General features: G+C 36.1%; 1 protein-coding gene across 1 annotated transcript; it reads left to right on the plus strand.

Moving 5' to 3' along the window:
- Positions 1-7,164: 7,164 nt before the first annotated feature.
- LOC137950924 (beta-galactosidase 6-like) lies at positions 7,165-14,205 on the plus strand. The gene is made up of 16 exons (XM_068797587.1): positions 7,165-7,181; positions 8,469-8,535; positions 8,690-8,782; positions 8,882-9,025; positions 9,663-9,757; positions 10,643-10,748; positions 11,050-11,134; positions 11,255-11,373; positions 11,478-11,639; positions 11,717-11,895; positions 12,321-12,412; positions 12,607-12,716; positions 12,835-12,942; positions 13,149-13,256; positions 13,347-13,492; positions 13,688-14,205. The coding sequence occupies exons 3-16, from the start codon at positions 8,696-8,698 to the stop codon at positions 13,803-13,805; spliced, it is 1,659 nt and encodes a 552-aa protein (XP_068653688.1). The 5' UTR covers positions 7,165-7,181; positions 8,469-8,535; positions 8,690-8,695; the 3' UTR covers positions 13,806-14,205.
- The last annotated feature ends 8,283 nt before the right edge of the window (positions 14,206-22,488 follow it).

Genomic DNA, 22,488 nt, shown 5'->3' on the forward strand with positions numbered 1-22,488 from the left:
AATGATAGCAGTTGGTTTGTGGCTGAAGTTGGAGTGTATTTATATGACTAAATCTCTCACGAACAGGCTGTATTTGAAGCAACGCCTTTACACTTTTTGGATGAAGGCAGGTGCATCTCTCAAAGAACATCTTAATGAGTTTAATAAGATTGTTATGGATTTGAGAAATATAGATGTTACCATTGAAGATGAGGATCAAACACTGATTGTGATGTGCTCTTTACCCCTATCCTATGAGCACTTCGTTACGACTATGCTCCCTGGGCACTAGGGGTGGCATCGAGCCGAGCCGAGCCCGAACCTGCCTATGTTCGAGTTGAGCTTGATTTAAATATTTCGAGCCGAGCTTCGAGCCGAGCTTCGAGCCGAGCCTCGTCTCGAGCCTAAAATTGTTATCGAGCTCGAGCCCAACGAGTTCGAGCCGAGCTTCGAGCCGAGCTCGAGCCTCAACATACATTTCAAACTTTTCAAAAAATATATATCGAATAAAATGTATATAAAATTATGCATACATTTTATATAAAATTGGGCATGACCTCTACATAAAATTGGGCATAACTTATATATATAATATGTGTATAAGATTGGGCATAACCTCTACTTAAAATTGAGCATAATCTATATATATAATACTTGTATAAAATTCGGCATGACCTTTACTTAAAATTGGGCATAATCAATATACATAATACCTGCATAAACACTCCATAAACACTCCATAAAATTGTTTATACATTCCATAAACACTTCATAAAATTGTTTATACACTCCATAAAATAATCTAAACACTCCATACACTGCATAACATTATAAATAAACTCCATACAATAATCAAACACAACAAAATTAAATAAAATATCACTATCAATTTACAATCACCCAAAATATCACTATCAATTTACAATCACCCAAAATATCACTAGAAAATTACAATAAATATTTTAAATTTTTCTTAGGAAAATTAAATGGACCTCTTATTGCCTTTTATAAGGAAATAAATAAAAATTAATAATTAATCTAATATATTATTATACTTATCGATAAAATTTTAATCACATAAAATGTCAAACACAAAATTACTATGAAAATTGCCTCATGCTCAAAGTATTATATCATTAACTGTCAAATACTTATTCAAAATTTTTCTATATGGTTTTCTAAACCATCTTGGCAAGAAAATCTTACTTGAAAAATTATAGGATTTTTTTAAAAGATTTATAATTAAAAAAATATTTTGAAAAAATACGAGGCACTAATGGTCCCTATATTTCTATTAAAAATGTTTTTTCAACATTTATTGAAAAAACTAGTCTCTGGAAACGTATTTCTACTAAAATATCTTTTCAATTTATTTAAGAGCCATGAGGAAGGGACAAAGAGTTTTTTTTTTCCTTGTTTATGATCTCGCACGTAGGGGTGGCTTTGAATAAATTATATATAAAATTATGCATACATTTTTAAAAAATATAATGATAGGGGAGGTTCAGGATTGAATTTCAATAATGGATTAAAATGCACCAATATTAATATTTTTTACTCCAATTGTTGTCTAGCTTGTTTTGTAATTTTTGAATTTGGCCATAATTTATTATGGCCTCCTTAGTGTCCCTAGATAAAAATTTATATTATAGAAAAAACTAAAAATATTTTTCCTATGATACATATTCCCAAAAAAACCTTTAAATAAAATCTTATTACTATTAGTGACTTATTAGAAAATTATAGGAAATATTTTAAAATTTTCTTAGGAAAGTTAAACGGACCTTTTATTGTCTCTTCTAGGGAAATAAATAAAAATTAATATCAATCTAATATATTATTATACTTATCGATAAATTTTTAATTAAATAAAATATCAAACACAAAATTGCAATGAAAATTATTTCATGCTAAAAGTATTACAGCATCAATTGTTAAATACTTATTCAAAAATTTTCTATACAGTTTTCTACCCCATCTTGGTACAAAAAATCTTACTTTGAAAATTATATGATTTTTAATAAAAAATTTCAATTAGAAAAGTGTTTAAAAAAACATGAGACACTAATAGTTTATAGAAAATTATTTCTATAAAATTTATTTTTAATTTTTTCCAGAGGAAATTTTTTTTTTTTATTTTATGATCTCGCACGTGCGAGATCATCTTCTCGCGAGGAAGGGGGAGATTATTTCTCCCCTGTTCTGGTTTTCCGCCGAGACGACCCCGAGGGAAGGGGCTTACGGTGCCGGGGAGGATTTATCGTCGGAGATGACGGCCACGACGGAGTCGACGGCGACGGAATCGGCGGTGACGGAAGCGGCGGCGATGGAAACAGAGGCGACGGCGAGGAGAGGAAGAAATCGAACGGACAGACACAGAGGCGGTCGGCGAGCAGCTGCGACGGCGGTATAGATGCCGGAGAACAGCTACGACGGCGGTAGAGGCGGCGACAACAACCGATGGGAGGGGTCGGCGGTGACGAGGGGGGAGGAAAAAATTTTCCCCCCCTCGCTCTCCCTCCCGCTCCCGCTCCCCCGCTCGCTCGCGATCCCGTACCGATTCATGCCGATCCGACTCATTTCGAGCCGGCTCGCGAGCCAACGAACCGAACCTAGCTTCGGTCGAGCTCGGCTCGTTAAGGTAAATGAGCCGATTTCGGTGTTCGAGCTCGGCTTGAGCTCGAAAAATGACGAATCGAACCGAGCCGATACCGAGTCGAACCGAGCCGGCTCGAGAACCGGCTCGGCTCGAAGCCACCCCTACTGGGCATGATACCAGCTCTATGGAAGATGTTAAGACATCTTTATACTCTTAACGAGTTGAGGAAGAAGGTGTCTACCAGTGGGAGCGAGGAGCAAGCAGATGGTTTGTTTGTTTGTGGGCGAACGAAGGAAAAGGATTTTGAAGGCAGTGGCCGTTCTAGGCCGAAGTCAAAGGGGAAATGGGGCAAGTGCTATTATTGTTACCAATCGGGTCATTTTGCAAGAGATTGTCCAAAACTCAACGAGTAGGAGAAAATAGAAGAAAAGGAAGAGGTTGCTGAAGATCATTCTGATGGTTTAGAATATGTTTTTCACAGTTGAGTGTTGCACACTCACAAGATGAGTGGATACTTGATTCGGGCCGCTCCTATCGCATGTGTCCTATCAAGGATTTTTTTTTTTGTGACATATTAGTCGGTAGATGGTGGTACAGTTTTGATGGGGAACAACATGCCCTGTAAAACTGTTTGGGATTGGAACGGTTCAGATCAAGATGTATGGCGGTATAGTGAGGATTTTGAAGAAGTTCGACATGTACCCGATTTGATTTCTCTAGGTTCTCTTGTTGCTCTTGGCTGCAGATATACACCTGAAGGTGGAGTTTTTTGGAGGTCTGTATAGGTACACTGGTTATGATGAAAGGGAAAAGGTTGGTCACCTTTATGTGCTTTAGGGCAGTACAGTCATAGATACTGCACCAGTTTCCTCATCTTCAGATTCAGATATTGACATGACTCGTCTGTGGAATATTCGATTAGGGAATATCAACGAGCAGGTGAAGTTTGAGGGTGGTAAGTACGGCTATGCCGACATGGTCGCTTATGCATTGCCTGTGGCAGAGACCGTTTAGTTTCTAGAGCCCTCTAACTACCGTGAAATTGTCACGGGTAACGATGCTGCTCAATTCAGACTTTCATGTCCTACATTCAAGTTCAAGCACGGTTTGGATTTTCGTTTGGTGTTTCACAGTACCTGAAGAGGATGCCCTAAGAGGCAAGGTGGAGATGGCGATGGACAGGTTCATTTTTTAGAGAGGAGTAATTGAATTCAAGCCAAGGTGGAGATTTGTTAATCGTGTCTTGAATCCGATTACCCGACCCGATTACCCGGTTCGGATCCACGTCGAAACCCGATTAAGTGATTAAATTGGGAGCTCTCTGTTGGGAGGTTTTTTGAGTTTGAGACGTCGAGATTTGGGGATTCTTTGTACGAGAAAGAGGGGTTTCGTCGAGGGAGAAATCTGAGCTCGATTTTGTATGCTTGAAGTCGCAAAGCTTCACCCTTTTCGCATTTATTGGATTCTCGTCTCTTCCCGTGGATGTAGGCTGTCGCTGAACCACGTAAGATCGTTGCCTCTTGTGCTGTTGTGTTGATTTACTGATATTCTACATCTATTTTCGATTTCTCTCTTTGTTATATGCTTCGTGGTGAATACTCTAGTTTATGTGCTTTGATTTGGTCTCTCCGTTGTAACAAATTGGTATCAGAGTTGGGCGCCGTGTTCGGCGTTTGAATCCCCGTGCCAGCGGACGGGGGGATTAGGAACGTGAACATACAGCGACAGTTTTCGTTTCGGGTGCGCTAGCTGTTCGGTTCCTCCTGGGCCAGGTTTTTTAGACCGGTCCGTTGGGAACACTTGGCTAGGCACTAACCGCATGAATTAGATAGAATTGTACTCAAAATCATCAAAGGTTTAATATTAATACTAAAAGTCATAACTGAGTTAAAACTTGATCTAAGCCGATTATCAATTCAAGAAAGTGAGTAAAGGGAATTAGACTTGAAAAAACCATTAAAATCGTCATAGAAATTCTTGAAAATGCCTTCAGAACCCTTGTACAAGTCTAGAACAGGATTTTTTTCAAAAACTGATCAACCACTGGTGTTTAGCAGCAGTTCACGGAAAGCTTCAACAGCAACACTGGTCATATACTCAACAGCGATGATGGGGCTTCCGTTTTACTCATAAACTTCACCTCTACTTACTGGTTCTAATCAAAGCAAATCTGTGTTAGAAAATACAGCATCAAATCCGTCGCAAACTACCCAGAAAAATCGAATGGAGTTTGAGTGGGCAAAGGCTGATGTCCTCAGGGATCCAGAGGTTTTGCTCTCATCGCATTTACGTCGCAAGTAGCGACTCGGTGCAGATCGAAACACGATAGTTTCTTCCATTATTAAACACAGATCATCAACCACTGGTGTTTAGCAGCAGTTCACGGAAAGCTTCAACAGCAACACTGGTCATATACTCAACAGGGATGATGGGGCTTCCGTTTTACTCATCAACTTCACGTCTACTTACTGGTCGTAATCAAAGCAAATCTGTGTTTGAAAATACAGCATCAAATCCATCTCAAACTACCCAGAAAAATCGAATGGAGTTTGAATGGCCGAAGGCTCATGTCCGCAGGGATCCGGAGGTTCTCTCTCATTGTTTACGTCGCAAGTAGCCCAACAAACAAATCTCTTGTCGCCAGAAATTTCGGTGCAGATCGAAACACGATACTTCCTTCCATTATTAAACTCAATCTGACCGTTACTCATTTAATTGGCGCAGAAAAACTTCCGCCTCTGCTTCTTATTTTAAATCAATATCTACCGACTTTCCACTCTCTGTTAATTAACAGCCCTTAACAGTCAACCATGGTGGATGATTTAAACTTAACCCGCTGTAACATAACATACGTAGCGTAGAGGTACCGGGGAAATTCGTTTTTGTTTATTTTTATTTTTTATTTTGTCGCAGCGCGGACGACGCCGTTTTCGTCTGCAAATACAATCCGATTCGTCTTCCTTCCCATTCATTCACAGCTAGCGCATTTTTTCAAAAAAAAAAAATTTCACGAATCTTCGTTGCGAAATTGGTTACATCGTCACAAAGAAGAACCCATTTCTTTGACGTGCACCTCAACGACTTCCTTCTCTCTCTCTCTCGATAGAGAAAACGCAAATGTCATCTGCTCTTCTTCCTTCTTCTTCTAGAACTCCTCCCAGGAAAGTGATTTCGATGACACTCCGTTTTCCCTTCTGAGAGAGAACTCCATTAAATATCTCCAGCTAAGAGGAATCGGATCACTCTCAGTGGAGGCAGATCAAACGGATTCATCTGGGCGAGAGAGATGGGTTGGCCTTTCCTTTGGATTTGGACGGCTGCTTTGCTGATTGCTGCACGCGTTCATGGCGAGGAAGTCACATACGATGCAAGGTCTCTTCTCATTAAAGGCAATAGAAGCCTCCTCTTTTCCGGCTCTATTCATTATCCGCGCAGCACACCTGAGGTACTTCTCTTATCCTTCTCTCAATCTTCCCACCTTCATATATCATTTCTGAGCCTCATCAAACTCTAAAAATAAAATTACATTTTTATTCCGAAATATGATCAGTTTCATTATACTACCAGACTTTTCTACCTGTTTCTTCTTCTCCAACCGAGACCTAGATGACGATGTTTATGTTATCTCTAACCTCTGTTCCATCCGATTAAAAAAAAAACGGACGAAAGAGCCAAAAGATGATTTCCTTTCCAGAGTCATGAACATTGCCATACATACCCAGAAGATAGTCACTTCACTGTGGTTTCACATCTTTCTCTCTCTCCGGAAAGATCGTACGTTTTGAGATCCAAATCGGTTAAGATTCTTCACCAATTACGGAAAATTCAACTATTAGTACACAAATAATTGGATTCGATCTAAAGCCCATAATAAACAAATCAGTCGTTTGAATTCCATCGAGAGTGAGCAAGAAATCCGGCAAAATATTTACTCCAAACAGCTAAGCCTGTTTCGTTAAACGCAAAGAGAGAGACGCTGACGGTCGAAACCGTAAAACTAACAGTCAACCCGGATTGATCCGATTATCGTTTCGGTTAACTTAATCGGGTAAGTCTTCCTATACCGGCCCCACTAAGCTAACGGTTGAGATTTCACTGCAGATCTGGCCATCGTTGATAACCAAAGCGAAGGAAGGCGGATTGGACGTGATCGACACGTACGTGTTCTGGAACGCACACGAGCCTCAGCCTGGGCAGGTAACTACGGCCCGCCATTATTTCATATTCGAAAAGAAACCCGTCCGTCCGTTCATCGTCCCCAATCCAACGAATTGCGCGCGGAATTCCGAGTCTCGGATCGCGCGAGAGCATTTCATTTCCGTTAATAAGCGTGCCGGCGACGGAACGGAATGCAGTAATTCGCGGGATTGAAAGTCGCGGAGCTGAGATCCGTGAATGGATTGGGGATGTGGGCGTTTCTCAATTCTGATTTTATCTTCTCTGAATGGATTGAAACTCTATTTTAATCTCGGTTTCTCTGGTTTTGCCAGTTTAATTTTAGGGGAAGATTCGATATCGTGAGGTTTCTCAAGGAAATTCAAGCTCATGGATTGTACGCTTGCCTTCGGATCGGTCCTTTCATCGAGAGTGAATGGACTTACGGGTAATTCCCCTATTTCCATTACCATTTACCTTTCTCTTTCGTTTTTTCCTTTTTTTTTTAAATTAATACCCATAAAAAAATAATCTTCTTTAAAAATTAATCCTATAAACCTACAAAAGCATTGGCTACAGTTATAAATAGCTAATATTTATTTAATATTTTATAAAATATCTTTAATTATTATTGAATGAAAAATATTGTAAAATTTTCTTATATTAGGATTAAAAGTTTATGCAAGGAGTTTTGATTGTTTTCACCAAAACCCTAGGATAAGCAAGTATGCTTAAAAAGCAAATTTACTTGTAGGGAGTTAACTTAGCCGAGTCAATTTATATTTCATTTATTTCTTAAGATAGTGTGTTGCACGTAGGATGGATAGTGAAAACAATGAGTAATTCTTAATTTTATTTGATTCTCTCCCTTTATTTTCAGCATATTTAATATCCTTCCTTTCGGCACATAATTTAGCATTATCTCACTGTGTTAAGTTATCAGTTTTTTAAGTCATCTTCTATATATTTTCTTAATTTCTTGGAAATCTGATCCTTTTGATACATTCATTAACAATGGCAGACGCCCTTTTGGTGTTTAAATCCCTTACATTCAAGAATAATGGCAGACGCGCTTTCGGTGTTTAAATCCCTTAAATTCAAAAACAATTGCAGACGCCCTTTTGGTGTTTAAATCCCTTACATTCAAGCACAAGTTCTCTGCTTTCTGTCATCTTGTTTGGGATGCCAGGCATGACTAATTATCCTCCATTGTAAATGGTGACTACATAACTCCTTGATTTTCTGAGGAAAAGTAGATACTTAGAATGCTTCTTTTTTAAAAAATAAAAACTTAAACGCTCGAGTGGTTCTTTAATTCAACTCTGGAATCGATCTTTTATCAGTTTTTTATACTTTTACCAGCTTATCCTTAAGCTGGGATTAACAGTGCCATGAATTCCATACTCGAGCAAAAATTCTTGCTCATGTGAGTTAGTAACGTCTTTGCAGAAAGATACATATATTAATTCTATTCTTGTTATTTCTTTCCTCCAAATAGCTGAACATGTAAACTAATTTGTTGTGAAGAGACGCGATATTAATTCCCACATAATATAATTGTGTTTCTCCTTTCTTATTTCTTAATAAAATCTGTTTCGTGATTTCATATCTGTGCCAAGAAAAAGGATGACTGTTCTTCCATGAACCGGAGATCACAATTTACACCCACTATTGTTCTCAAATGGGAAACATGACCGGCAACACTGGTACTAACATGGGAAGTCCTGTGATGCAGAGGGTTACCGTTTTGGCTGCACAATGTTCCAGGGATTGTCTATCGATCGGACAACGAACCTTTCAAAGTAATTCTCCCCGGACTTCTTGGCTTTCTTGCTTTTCCATATTATAGCACCTCTGTTTTATCTAAATGTGCCATGTTTTTGCTGATCGAACAGAGATTTATATTGTCAGTTGAGGAAACGTAAACGTAAACTGAATCTTGTCTTTGTTATGTAGTCGCATATGCAGAAATTTACGACATCAATAGTGAACATGATGAAGCAAGAGGGTCTGTTCGCCTCACAAGGAGGCCCCATTATACTTGCACAGGTAAGCCTGGCCTCCTCTATTGAATCGCATTTTTGTTGAGCTGATTATTTCAACTCGTTGATATGACGATTTGGATTAAATCAATCGTAAATGATGCAGATAGAGAACGAATACAAAAGTGTTGAGCGGGCCTTTCATGAAAAGGGTCCACCGTATGTTCGGTGGGCTGCGAAAATGGCTGTCGACCTTGAGACTGGTGTTCCGTGGGTCATGTGTAAACAGGATGATGCTCCTGATCCAGTGGTTAGTCTGCTTTTTTTTATGTTGTTTACAGTGCGAAATTCAGCCCTCAAGTTAGTTTCTAAAAGTGAGCTTACAGGTGAAATGTAGGATGATTTTTTCGTTATTTTAGTTTAAGAGTGGCCTCATCTACTGACAAATGCATTTGGGATTACTAAGTTAATAAGAAAGCGGAGACTAATCGAGTTCCACAGATATACTATTTATATACGTTGATTAAAAGATGCTTTCCTTCTACACTGAAAGGAAGCTTTTCCCTTCATCCTGAATCATGTGAATTGGTTGGTGGCAGACCATTTAAATGTTTAAGATATATCATTTTTAAAAACTTTTTAATTATGTGGCCTTGTTCAAAATGAAGAAAAAGAGTGAGCTTTCTAAAGTTGAAATTCTTCAAATTAGTCTGTCAATGTTGACTCCGCTTGTACTCAGTGGGTAGGGGCTTTTTATTGAAATATGTCTGCTTATATTCATCACTAAACAAGATTTGGCTTCTGATTTTTAGTTCTCCTAATTTTTCAAAACTAACGTTTGCCTAAAAATTCTTCTATTATGATTAATACTTATGCTAAGTTGATGGATCTTCTACTTAAATGTCTTTCATGTTCAATATCCTAATATATCTGCTGATCATATGCAGATTAATGCTTGCAATGGACTGAGCTGTGGAGAAACATGGTCTGGACCCAATTCACCTAACAAGCCTGCCTTGTGGACAGAGAATTGGACACAACTGTAAGAATTTGCCAAACTAGCTACATTCCCTGCGCAATCCTTTAGCTAAATTATATTTTACTCATTCTTGTTGAATACTTGAACGTTATATACTTGGTTGCTAAAATCTTTCTTCGGTCAAAGACATCCATTTCATGGATATTTGTTGTATTAATTTATGAAATTTTCCTCTTTAGGTGGAACAAAACTAAGTGCAACTTCATTTATGCTAGGAACAGTTTTTTTTTTCTTCACATTAATACATCTAGGTAAACATAACATTGCAATTTGTCAAAATTGCATTAAAAAATTGTTGCCAGTATTCTGAGGATGGATATTCAACCTATTTGTCTTATGAGATCTCAAGGTTGAACAAAATTTCGTTATTGTCAACTTTATCCATCTGACCGAGCATTAAATGTTAGGTTTCTAATCAATTTTCTGTGGAATTCTTTTGCTGCTTTTGTCTCATTGAGAGGAGGTTGTCTGCTAAAAATAGTCACTAGGATACTCTTTTTTCTTTGAAAACAGTATATTCAATCCATCTACAAATTTAGCACTGGATTATGTCTGAGACCTCTAGGGATAATCTTCTACAGTTACCTAAGGTTCACGCAGACATATGCATAAATGCACCATGGCACAAAATTTTGTCTTTTTCGCTAGTGTGGCCATTAAGATATTTAGCTTGATAATTTGAATTGCCGAGATTATTAGCATGATGAGATGTTGGACTGATAGTAAATAATATGAATTGAAATCCTGTGTGAAGCTAGTTGGTTAAGACCTTCAAATGAAAGCACTTAAATCTTCTAAATTGTACAGAATCTGATATTGGTTTAAAAGTGGTAAAGGGAAACAGAGCATTTACTATTATTTGCTTATATATGATTTACACTCTTGTAGATACCAAGCATTTGGTGAAGATCTTCGAGGAAGACCTGCTGAAGATATTGCTTTTTCAGTTGCCCTTTTTGTTGCAAAGAAAGGGAGCTATGTTAATTATTACATGGTAGGGTTTTTCTTCTCTTAGTTAGAAATATAAACTGGAGAAGCCTTGAATTTTGTTCAAAGAAGAAATAGATATTATGGTCACTCTTCAAAGAGTGCTTTTCATCTAAATAATATTGAACTTGATAATTTATAAGGCCATAATGTGTTCATCCATGCTAAAAAAAATTTAACTACAATATAGATTTTCTCTTCTCCCATAGAAAAACTAGGAGATATTGTCAAACAACATTTCAGACTAAAAAGACTCTTCATCCATATATTTCTTTGGCCACTTCTTTAATAATATGGTCATATTGTAGTACCACGGGGGTTCAAATTTTGGCAGATCAGGCTCTTCATACGTGACAACAAGTTACTATGACGAGGCTCCTCTTGACGAGTATGGTAGGTTGCTCTATTTTAAAACAAATGATTCAGAGTTTTTTTTTTTAAATTCTTTTTTCCTTCATCCAGTGGTTCCACTTTAGATTGTTGGATATAAACTTCATCTAATGTTATATGAAGGTATGGTTAATCAACCTAAGTGGGGCCATCTCACAGAATTGCATGGAGCAATAAAGAAGTCTTCAGAAACATTACTATTTGGACATTACCAAAATTTTTCTTTGGGTGATCAACTGGATGTAAGAAAAACAAAGAGTTTGCTCCTTGGTATTTTTTATGTTTCTTTCATCATGTAGTTAGACCAGTGAAATGCAATAAACATCCTGATTTATGGTCATATCAGGCCTATGTTTTCGAAGGGGCCTCTGGAGGATGTGTTGCATTTCTTTCAAATGTTAATAGAAGAGGTGCTACTGTGCAATTCCGCAAGATATCCTATGAACTGCCAGCAAGGTCTGTGAGCATCCTTCCAGATTGTAAGAACGTCATTTTTAACACTGCAAAGGTGAATTTCCTACTTCATTGTTATACAAAGTGAATCTTTTATTTTCTAGGCTTCACAATGTTTCTTCTTTATCATAGGTAAGTGCACCGAGAAATAGGAGAACCATTAGCTTAATTCAGAAGTTAGATGTCCCTCGATGGGAGGAGTTCAAAGAAGTGATTCCAACCTTTGGCAGTACTTCCTTGCGGAGAGATACACTACTAGAGCAGACGGCAACAACTAATGATAAAACAGACTATCTTTGGTATACTTTCAAGTAAGTCATCCAGAGATACCTGTGAATAATCCTCTTAAATATTTTGCTTTCCTCCTAATATTACTTCCTAAAGCTCTCTTAACCTCAACTTGCACTGTCCAATGGTACGCTGATGCTGGCATTGGTGTGTGTCTTCCTTTGAACTTTATTGGATGACCCCCATCATCCAACGATGGCTTTAGATGGGAATCAGTAAAAGTAAGGAAGGGATGATTTTTTATAGGAGGACAGTTTGAAAATATTTTGCTATGAGAGTCGTTACCAGGTTAAAACATATGTGAACTTGTAAAGCCTTGAGTCCAAGGGCTTATATTTATATGGAGTAATAAATATTGTTATCACTTTGGTTTTTGGATATTGTTTACAATCCTATATCCTAATTGATGAGACCTAATATGAAATGTGTTCCATTCTCTTAAATGCAGCTACAATTACGAGTCTACTGGCAAGCAACCCATGCTTCATGTTGAGTCTCGTGCCCATGTGCTTCACGCTTTCGTTAATGGCGTTCTTGTAGGTATGTCAAAGTCATGTGCTTCCCAATTATGGGAAATGGGACTTAGTCAAGCATTAGGTCTGACAAGTTAATCTTTTCTCACCTAAGGACCTGTCAGTACCCAATACATCCTGATAAATTACTTGTGGACTAGTTTTTTCGCTTGGCTTTTATTGTTTTATTTTTTTCTTCTTGACTGCATTACTCTACTGCAGGAACGGCACATGGAAGTCATAATCTTCGAAGCTTTTCTTTTGATAATCCCATTTCATTGAAAGATGGGAACAATGACATTGCTTTATTGAGTGTAATGGTTGGTTTGCAGGTAATAATGCAACCTTAAATGCTATAACTCTCTGTTAAGGTTCCATAATTCTAGTGGAGATTTTCGATAACCCTGTAGAGGCTTTGTAATATCCATTTCAATGTGTTTTGATATAAAGGATTCTGGAGCATATATGGAACATAAAGTGTCAGGGTTAACTAAAGTAAGAATTCAAGGAACATCAGAAGGAACACGTGATTTCAGTCATTATAAATGGGGATATAAGGTTTGTAGTTTAATCGTTGGGCACTATCTTTGTGAATTTTGATGTAGAGCTATGCTTTCTAAATCAGTTATTCTGTATGTTTGTCTAAATCACTCCATTTTTATTTCCAATCTTATCAAATATGAGTATTTGTAGGCATGTTTTCTTGAGTAAGTTATATTAATTGACTCTAAACTCTAATTAGTAGTACATTCAAATAAATGCAGGTTGGTTTAACAGGGCAAAAGTTGGGTATCTACAAGCACAAGGGCTCAAGGATGGTTGTTTGGAAAAGTTCTGATTTTACATCTAATCAATCCCTGGTCTGGTACAAGGTGCTGAACAAAAGAGCCCTCTAATTTTTGTGAGACATGAGGTTCTCTCCAAAGAATCAATTCTAAGTTGATTAACCTAAAATTATGCAGGCGAAATTTGACACTCCTCAAGGAAATGATTCAATAGCTTTAGATCTAAGCTCAATGGGAAAAGGTGAAGCCTGGGTTAATGGGAATAGCATTGGTCGATATTGGGTCTCCTTTCTCACTCCTAAGGGAGTGCCTTCACAAACATTGTAAGCAACTTCTAGCTTTTACATCCAATAAATTTTCTGAAGTAACGATAACAGGAACTCAGGTTCTTAAGTGACTGCATATCCTATGTTCTTAAGTTACTAATCAATCTAATAATGCAGAATGCCTGTAACTTGACAGTGTAAACTTGTTGAGTGCCCTGTGTTGATCTGTGGTTTTATGCTCTACTTGATCAGGTATCATGTTCCTAGGTCATTCTTCAAGTCGACAGGCAACCTGCTTGTCCTGTTTGAGGAGGTAGGTGGGGATCCTACTAAGATTTCGGTAGAAGCCATTTCAAGGAAAAATATCTAAAAGGTGAGTTTTGCCACTTATGAGCAGCAAGAAGATACAACATTTCAATTCCATACTTTAGCTGCTGCAGTTTAGTTAGCATTTTAATACATGAAAGGAAAAAGAAGAAGAGGTACCTCTTGAAGAAAACAGAACACTTTTGCTTATTGTTTCCAAAGAACTAAACACAGATATTCAATTGGCCTTTATTTGGAAGAGCTGCTGCATCTTCCTATCCCGCAGAGATTTCAAGGAAGATGTAACTGGGAATTCCGAAACATTAACAGATTTCGAGCCACATGTATGCAGCACTGAATTCAATTGATTCTACATTTGATTGAATAGGTAACTTTGCAGTCAGATTTTTTTTTTTCAGATTAATGTAGTTTGATTCTTGTTATACTTTCTCAGAGGAAATGTTGTTGTCAATAACAAGAAATCCAAAACGTTTCAGTTTATACCTTCAAGTTCAAATGCGCAAAGTTGAGGTTACCAAATTTTGAGCAGTCTTGGTTCCTTCTGAATCATTGTTTTCTTCTGAAAATGTTAATTTCTTTATTCTGTATTACATCCAACTGGAGGTTAAAACAAATGACTGTCAACAAGCATGATTTCTACTCTGAAGACTAGTTGAAAGAAACAACCTTTGTGGATCCTCTGTTATATTCATGATCAAAAGGTTTTCAGTGGGAAGGTTCCGAGGAAAGCCTGTGCAGCACCAATGATATGCTTCATTTATCTCAAAAACTTCTGTTAATTCACGACATCGTTGCTTTGATTCAACTGGCCTTGCGTGGAAGGTTCATCGGAGGAATAATTAGTTGCCCAGAACCAGGAAATCATAAGTTCATCTTCCTCATTACCACTGCAAAGACCAATAGAAGAGCAAAGCAATTACAGTGAGTATCTGATCTCTTCCTCTACCCTTAAATTCTAATTGTTAAAAGCTTCAAGGAGTGGCTTAAACATTGGCTCATTAATCATATGCAGGTTTTGAATAATAGAGACTAAAAAACGAAAGGTGATAACAGAAAAGGATGGTACTCAGTCGCTCAAAAGGAATAACAAAAACGACAGGAGAAAACTCAATTTCCTTCTTTCTCCTACCACTTGGTTCTTCCCAAGTAATTAGTTGCCCTAGAGATTTTCCTGTAGTTAAAAGGATTTTCAAACTAGGTGTTACAGCTAAAAAAAATGACATTTTGTCATTTTTTAAACTAGGGAAAATAGATTAAAAAATTCTTAAAAAATATGATTTACACCTATTTTTGTAGCTAAACAAAATGCTATGTCACTTACAATTTTTTGGAGAACTACAACACTTGGATTTGGGCTTGAAACATGGATGAATTTGAATTTTTGCAGCATGTGAATATATGGTCAACTCCTTTTCCTCCTCTACTTAGTGATGTGGTTGAATCGTTTTCGTATAGTTGGCCCCCTTTTTGGTTTGAAAATCTTATGGTTTTGCCTATTATCGACTCCTTTCATTCTACACTAAAATATGGTTGACTCCTTTGGCTCCAACTCTTCATTTCTCCAACTAAAGTAGTTAATGTTTTTTGCACTTTTTACTCTTCTGGGTTGGCTCATCAGATGTTTGGACGAATAATCTTCAAAAAGAGTTTTCTCTCTCTTGTTCCGTCTAACGGTATTGCTAAGCCATTCAAATGGTGTGCTTTTTGGCATGAGTTATTTGCTTTTCTTTTTTATGTGAGTTGTTTGGACAAACCAATGTCGATTGAACAAATACACACCGTCAGAAGTTTCCTTTGGGCTTTTTAAGCTGCAAGGAAAGCTTAATGTACATCATTACTAACTTAAATATTTATTATTATTAAAAATATCTTAACATGGATCTATTAATCACCTACCCTTTTATAATGACAAACATTCACAAGCATATAAAAATACAAGTGCAAATGAGTGCATATATATGAGTAAATTTTTACAAACTCCCTCATGAGTTTGTTATCTATTTTATTTGTTTGCCCTAAGTTTAAAGCAAATACTTTTTGCCCCTTTTTTAGACTTGTTATCTGCCAACTTCGGTTTATATATGCATCCAAATTTCCCCCTTTTTCTTATCATAAAAAATAATTTAATCAAGATTAACTTATGCTCCCCTTATTGTCATGTAATGCTCTCTTTGGATATTTTATTTTACTCTCATTCTTTATGGCATGTACATTTTGTTATATACACTATCCCTTTTCTTCTTTTAGACTCCCCTATATATTCATGCATGAAATCATTTATAGCAATCTAAAAAATATCACAATTAGGGCGTTGAAGATATTGAGAACAAAAAGTGTCTCATTGCTCACACATGCAAGGTATCACAAAAATGACCAAAACAATGGGTAAAATTGGAGGTCTATTTTCTCTTGTGGAGCTGACCTGACAATGACTTCGTTTCCTAGGTCTACCAGATGGTTCCCTAGAAGTTAATTTTTATTCTCCTAATGGTGCCCCTTCCAGTATTCCTTACCTAGGGTGTATGGTCTCCTTTTTGAGCTAGATCACTCAGTGGTGGGACCTTGTTGGTGCCACTCTTGCTCTACACACAACAATAGATAGAATTGAGTATCTCATCATGCTTAGATTGTAGTCTCTATTACTGACGGCATGCTCATCTTGCTCATGTTGTACATATTGCATCATATTGAGAATTTATAGTCAATTAAAAATTGACTAAGCCTATTGTGCCATACTCTAGGTGTTTGTTTCAGTCTATACAAAGCCTTTTTTAGTGTTAAAACATGATTTGGCTTTGTGGCATCCTTAAAGCCAGGGGTTGTACTACATACACCTCTTCTTCTATCAACTCATCTGAAAGGTTGATTTCACATCCATTTGATAGAGAGTGAAATCCTTGTAGCATGCAAAGGTTAATAGAATCCTAATGGCTACTAATCTAGCTACAAAAGCAAATTTTTCTTCATGGTAAATACCTTCTTCTTGAGAGTATCCTTGACCTTACTAGCTTCATCTGGCTCGTTCCTAAACACCCACTTGGTGCCTATGACATTATGATCTTCTGGTAGAGGAACTAAGTTCCATATCTTACTTCTTGGTTTATCTCTTCTTGCATTGCTTCATTCCAATAAACAGACCTAAGAACTTCCCCGGTGTCTTTTGGTTTTAAATAGATAATGAATTCTTGATCCATTTCTTTATGTAATTGGCCACTAGTTAGAATTTTTCCATTGATTTCTCCTATAAACTATTCTAGGGGGGAGCATACTAGTATTTTTAGGCTTTTGGATGTTCTCGGGTCACTTCTATCTTAGGACTTGACACAAGTTGACCATGAGGATCTTCTTCAACTTCTTCACTCCTTTCTAAATTTATTTCTTGGAGTTTCTTTAGACCTTCATGCACGTTGTTAATTTTTGGAGAAGAAATATAATTCATTGGCTTGATTAATAACTAAGTACAATGAGCCTTTATTTTAATAGAGGAAACAAGTTGAATCAAATTACAATTAAACTACCCATGCCTCAATTACACCCAAAGTCTAATTCCAAAAGATAAGTCCTAGAATAATTAAACAATTAAGCATTAATAGAAGACTAAAATAACTAAAACTCCTCCGACTAAAACACTTCTATTGAAACTTCCTCCTATTAGACTTCTCTAAGATTCTACCATATTAATTATTGCTATGTCTGAGTCATGTAAAACTCTTCCATACCTACTCTTCAATACTCCCCTTTAAGCTAGAGTTTATAACTTCAACTTGCAAAAAAAATATGCTTGGCCTTCATTCTTCTTTGGTTAAAAAAATCTTCATAGATGAAAAGTCTTCATCTTTTGTTTTCCCTCTTACTTGATTATTCTGGTTACATAAAGTTTGTTCCTCTTCTTTTATTGTTTCCCTTTAAAAACGACATATGAACCCAACTTGGACAAAACAAATATGGGAGAATAAAATCACACTCAGCAGTATGAAAAAACTCCTTACACTAATCAAATAAGTCATAGTCTGAAATAAACTCCGTTCAATTTCAAAGGTTAAAAAGGCTTCATTCTAGGCATTGCTCCAAAACGATGAAATAACAAAACATTGAAAGGAGAGGTACTAGTGGAATTTTAGGAAGACTAACACTTCCTTTAAAAAAAAGCTGGCTCAGCCCACAAACACATGTGAAGACTTCCAATAACAAAGCGAGAGATTAAATAGAATTTTGACCAATAACTATAAGATCGACCAAGTTTAACAACTAAAAGGGCAAAAAAAAAAAAAAAAACATCAAATTCAAGAGTCACTTTGTTTTCCAAGCCTGCATGAAGTTGACTCTCAAACATGAATTAGGATGGATGGCCTTTATAAGGGGATTTACTAGCAAGTCAACTTCTCTCACTCTTAACATTGAACAACAAAACATGCAGCTCCTGATGCCTTCTTGATATAACTCATCACCACACGTAGAGCTAAAGATGGAAGAAGACAAAACTGACAGCAGCTATAACTCCTTGCATGAAACTGCTATCCAGAAACATTCGGAAGCTCAAGTATTTGCTCAACTTGTAAGTCTCAGTCGAATAGGATTCTGCTTAAGGCGCATTAACATGTAGAAATTTTAATGGCAGGGGGAAAAAACGAGGAGGGCAAGCTTACCGTGGAGTCGCATAGATTTCCACCATCTGTGGGGCGACTGATGTTAAGGTGGAGACGACTGTTTCAGGCTCAAGGTTATCTTCGAGTTCATCTTCATCAGTGAAGTGGCAATATCAGTATTGCATGATTCAGCAGTCCCATAAGCTTCTTAACTTTTCTTCAGGTCGGTCAGCTCGCAAGGTGAATGGGTGGTTACAAAACCTTTTCTGTCTCCAGTCGAATAGTATCGTTCCATGACCTTCTTTGGTAGACGTCGTTTCCTTTCTTTCTCTTCTGTCATTTTTTTTGGACAAGTCAGTCGCATGCCTGTGCAAACAAGGTTCCTTGTTTAATCCAATCTGTACCCACCTATAGTGAGTGCTATGACCAAGGTTTCGAGTAAAATTTGGATAAAAAAAACACTAGAAAATGAGGACAGTGACGAAAACAAAGCAGAAAGAGGGAGATAGGAGCAAGACCAGAAATGGGGAGGAAGAAGAAAAGTGGAGAACCGGAGTTGCTATTTGATTCATTCATGAAATAAGAAGATATAGCTTGGAAAGATGAGAAAGAAAAGAAAGACAAACTGAAATAAATTCTCCGTATGACTGCATTTAGTTCAGGTCATATTACTATCCCAAACTCTCGTTAAAAATGCTCTTTACAACTGCATTTTAATTCCTATAACTATCCCACTATTCCAACCCCTTGGAAAGATGGCACAGAGAGAATTTAAAGTGCAATCATCTCCAACTCTTTTTTATTCTTTTCCTTTTTTTTTTTGTTTAATGTTCTACAACTACATTTAATACCCTATGTAAAGCTTTGATTTCTCATTCTTACATATTATGTTTAAAAAATTATCACAAAAAAAATCGATTTAATAAAAATGAGGAGTGAGTCGAAGGAAGATATTTTACTTTGTTTGCTAGTCTTTCTTTAAAATATAACAAAATTTCTTGCACGATTTCATTGTTAATCTTCGTTGTTGATTAGGGGTGGCATAAAGCCAAACCGGCTCGCAAACCATTCGAGTTTAGCTAAAAAAAAAGCCCGGCTCAGTTCAATTTTTACTTGAGCTCAGCTCAAGCTCAATATTGAAATAAGGCTCGTTAAGTATAATAACCCAAACTTGAGATTTTTCAAGCTCGGCTTGTTAATTCGTGAGCTGATTACTTAGATTTTTTTATGAAAATATCCTTAACTTTAATTGCTCTCATCAATTATCTCTTTAGTTGGTAGATTGTTGCTCTTATTTACCTCAAACCCCAAAGATGATCGATAGTTTTGCCCTTTTGGGTCCCTCAACATCTAATGTTATTGTTTGTCAATAGAATAAATATTATTGATGGAGGTATTTGCTCTTTCTTTTAGGTCTATTAAGCTGGTTATACATTAGTATGCACCATTGCAAAGTCTTGGATTTCTCTATGATAGTTTACGACTCAATGGAACTAAGTTCATTACAATATTCTTTTTATTAAATTTTTAATTTTTATAGTTTTAAATGTAGGTTAAAGCTCGAACCCGACTCAAGCTCGAGCTCGATTCCAATTTTAGGCTTGAGGCTAAGCTTGTGCTTGAGCTCGAATTCAAGTATTCAGATCAAGCCAAACTCAAGCATATACAAGTTCAAGCTTGGCTCAGCTCGATGACACCCCTACATGTATTGATATATATTAGATATTAATTGACTCATACCTCATTTTAGGCAAGGGGTTTAGAGTGATGCCTTGGGTACAGTTGTAACTCCTCCAAAAATAGCTGTATTGAGGTGATGCGTTACGTATCAACCAATACAACCGATACATAATGTTATATAAAGCAATATATTCAACCTTCTCAGCCTCTCGACCTCCACCCCCTCACATGCGCTCATTCTATAATATCCTGCAAACGAGTGTGAATCTCGTCTTGAAATTTTAGAGGAGGGTTCTTGAAAGATTTTCGAGTATTTTGCCTATAGTTTAGTGGTTGTGCATCACCAGATGGAGGAGAAGGAGCCGGTAGAACTCAGATCTAGTAAGTCATCCATTTCTTCGCTGTTTTATTTTCAATTTTTTACCAAATAATGCTTTAAAACCATGAGTTTTTGCTTATCTAAGTAAAAGCTACATCATCCTAAGAAATCTCATTGAGATTCTTCAAGAAAATCTAGATCTAAGTGTAGGATATTTCACCTAAAAAACAAAATTAAGTAGGTCTCAAAGGGATTTGTGCAGAATAATTGAGACCGACAAAAAAGACTCTATTGCCTTATTTTATTTTTTTTACCTATTGATAAATTATATTTATGTATTTCAGGTGCTATGTGGATAGATTATTACTTTGTATTTCAAAAATCATTTTAATATAAATTAATATTATTAACATTTAGGGTTAAACTTGTATGCATATTAGTTTTTTAAATATTAGTTGATCTGTAACTTGGTATTATGGGAAAGTAATTACATATGTGACATTGATTATGATGAATATAATATAAGGATTCAAAATTAAACCTTTATAATTGTGAATATCTAATACAATTATATACTTATTGAGTAACATATATCATAATTATCATATGATACTATAATTAGTATGACATAATAAAAAAACAAAAAAAACACAAATATCAATTGTATAGATTATCAATAAATATCTCATATAATTTAGAAGTAATAAACATTAAATATTAAATATATAATAAGTATTAGATAGAGTGATTTCATGCATTGTTTAGTGCTTTTAGTCATGAAAAGGTTTTACAATGAGATTGTAGTAAAGTTTTGTCATTGATTATAATAAATTTAGGTTTTACTTTCTCCTATTTCCTCTTTCAAAACAGACCTTGATCAAGGTTTTTCAAATTCAAACATCACTAACATCGCAACTGGCTGTATCTCTGATTTTTTTCATTCTTATGTATTTTTTCAAATATATAACTGAATTAAATTTTCATGAGTAGCTGTAACTATAAACAATATGAGGAAATGAATAGTATGTCATTAAGTAAATACGGGAACAAAATTAATAGTTGATAGGTGTATTAATTTTTATCTTTTAAGATTGGATTGTACAATCTTAGACTTTAAGGTAGAGTGTGTTGTATTTTGTGGCCGTTTGTTTCTTTTACATTTGAAACGAATTCCCTATGATTCCGAAGAAAGAGAAAACATGGCAGAGTCATCTAAACTATTGTCACCCCAAAGTAGAGCAGGATACATCATCTCTCCCAAAATCTTATGGTTACACCACATTGTGATACTTAGATTATGGAAGAACTCCACCTTAACTCTTGTGGAGACATAACAGATTTTATTAGTTAAATTAATTATCTTTGTGATATTGGATCTTAAAATAGATATGACCCAACTAATCACATGTAAAGGCATTATGTTTTGAAACTCATTGATTTCTTTATATGAGTTTTATGATATATTGTGATGCATGTTTGCACGATCTTTTCTAAGTATTTACGTAAATATATTGATCGATATTTCTAGCTTTCTTCTAATATATGCAAAAGGGTCTAGAAAGGGAGTTATAGTTGGATCTCTAAAAATGTTAAAGCCTATGATACCAACATAGTTCCTTAGTATAGAAATATGATACCAACATAGTTCCTTAGTATAGAAATATGGAATAATGGCGAGTTTTGGTAGAGAGAGAGAGAGAGAGAGAGAGAGAGAGAGAGAGAGAGAGAGAGAGAGAGAGACTGTGCTTTAGAAAAATTATTTTTAAGAGTACCCAAAAAATTTATCCTTTATTTTATAATTTTATTAAAACTTAAAATTATTTTTAAAATTAAGAGATGTTTAATGGATATCATAAACTCTATAATTTAGCTTATTTTTTTTTAAAAAAGTTAATAAATATTAATATGGTAGTCACTAGGAAAAGCTTCAGTTGGTTACAGAGGGAGATTTTATGCAGTCGAATGGAGTGGTTGAAAATCTTGCTGAGATTAGCGCTAGTAGTTGAAAATCCTATTGGGGTTAACGACGAGGTTCGTCTTCCCGTTTTTGTTTGGATTTACTAGATATCGTATGGGAAGAAGTAACGGGCTGTGTGAAAACTGAAAATAATCGCCCAAAAAACACTGGCGTTGTGATTGCC

The sequence above is a fragment of the Aristolochia californica genome, unplaced genomic scaffold (assembly GCF_029961685.1).
Source record: "Aristolochia californica isolate CCGP_79_NKW_82.1479 unplaced genomic scaffold, dmAriCali1.0.hap1 SCAF_14, whole genome shotgun sequence".
In the NCBI taxonomy this organism is placed as follows: domain Eukaryota; kingdom Viridiplantae; phylum Streptophyta; class Magnoliopsida; order Piperales; family Aristolochiaceae; genus Aristolochia; species Aristolochia californica.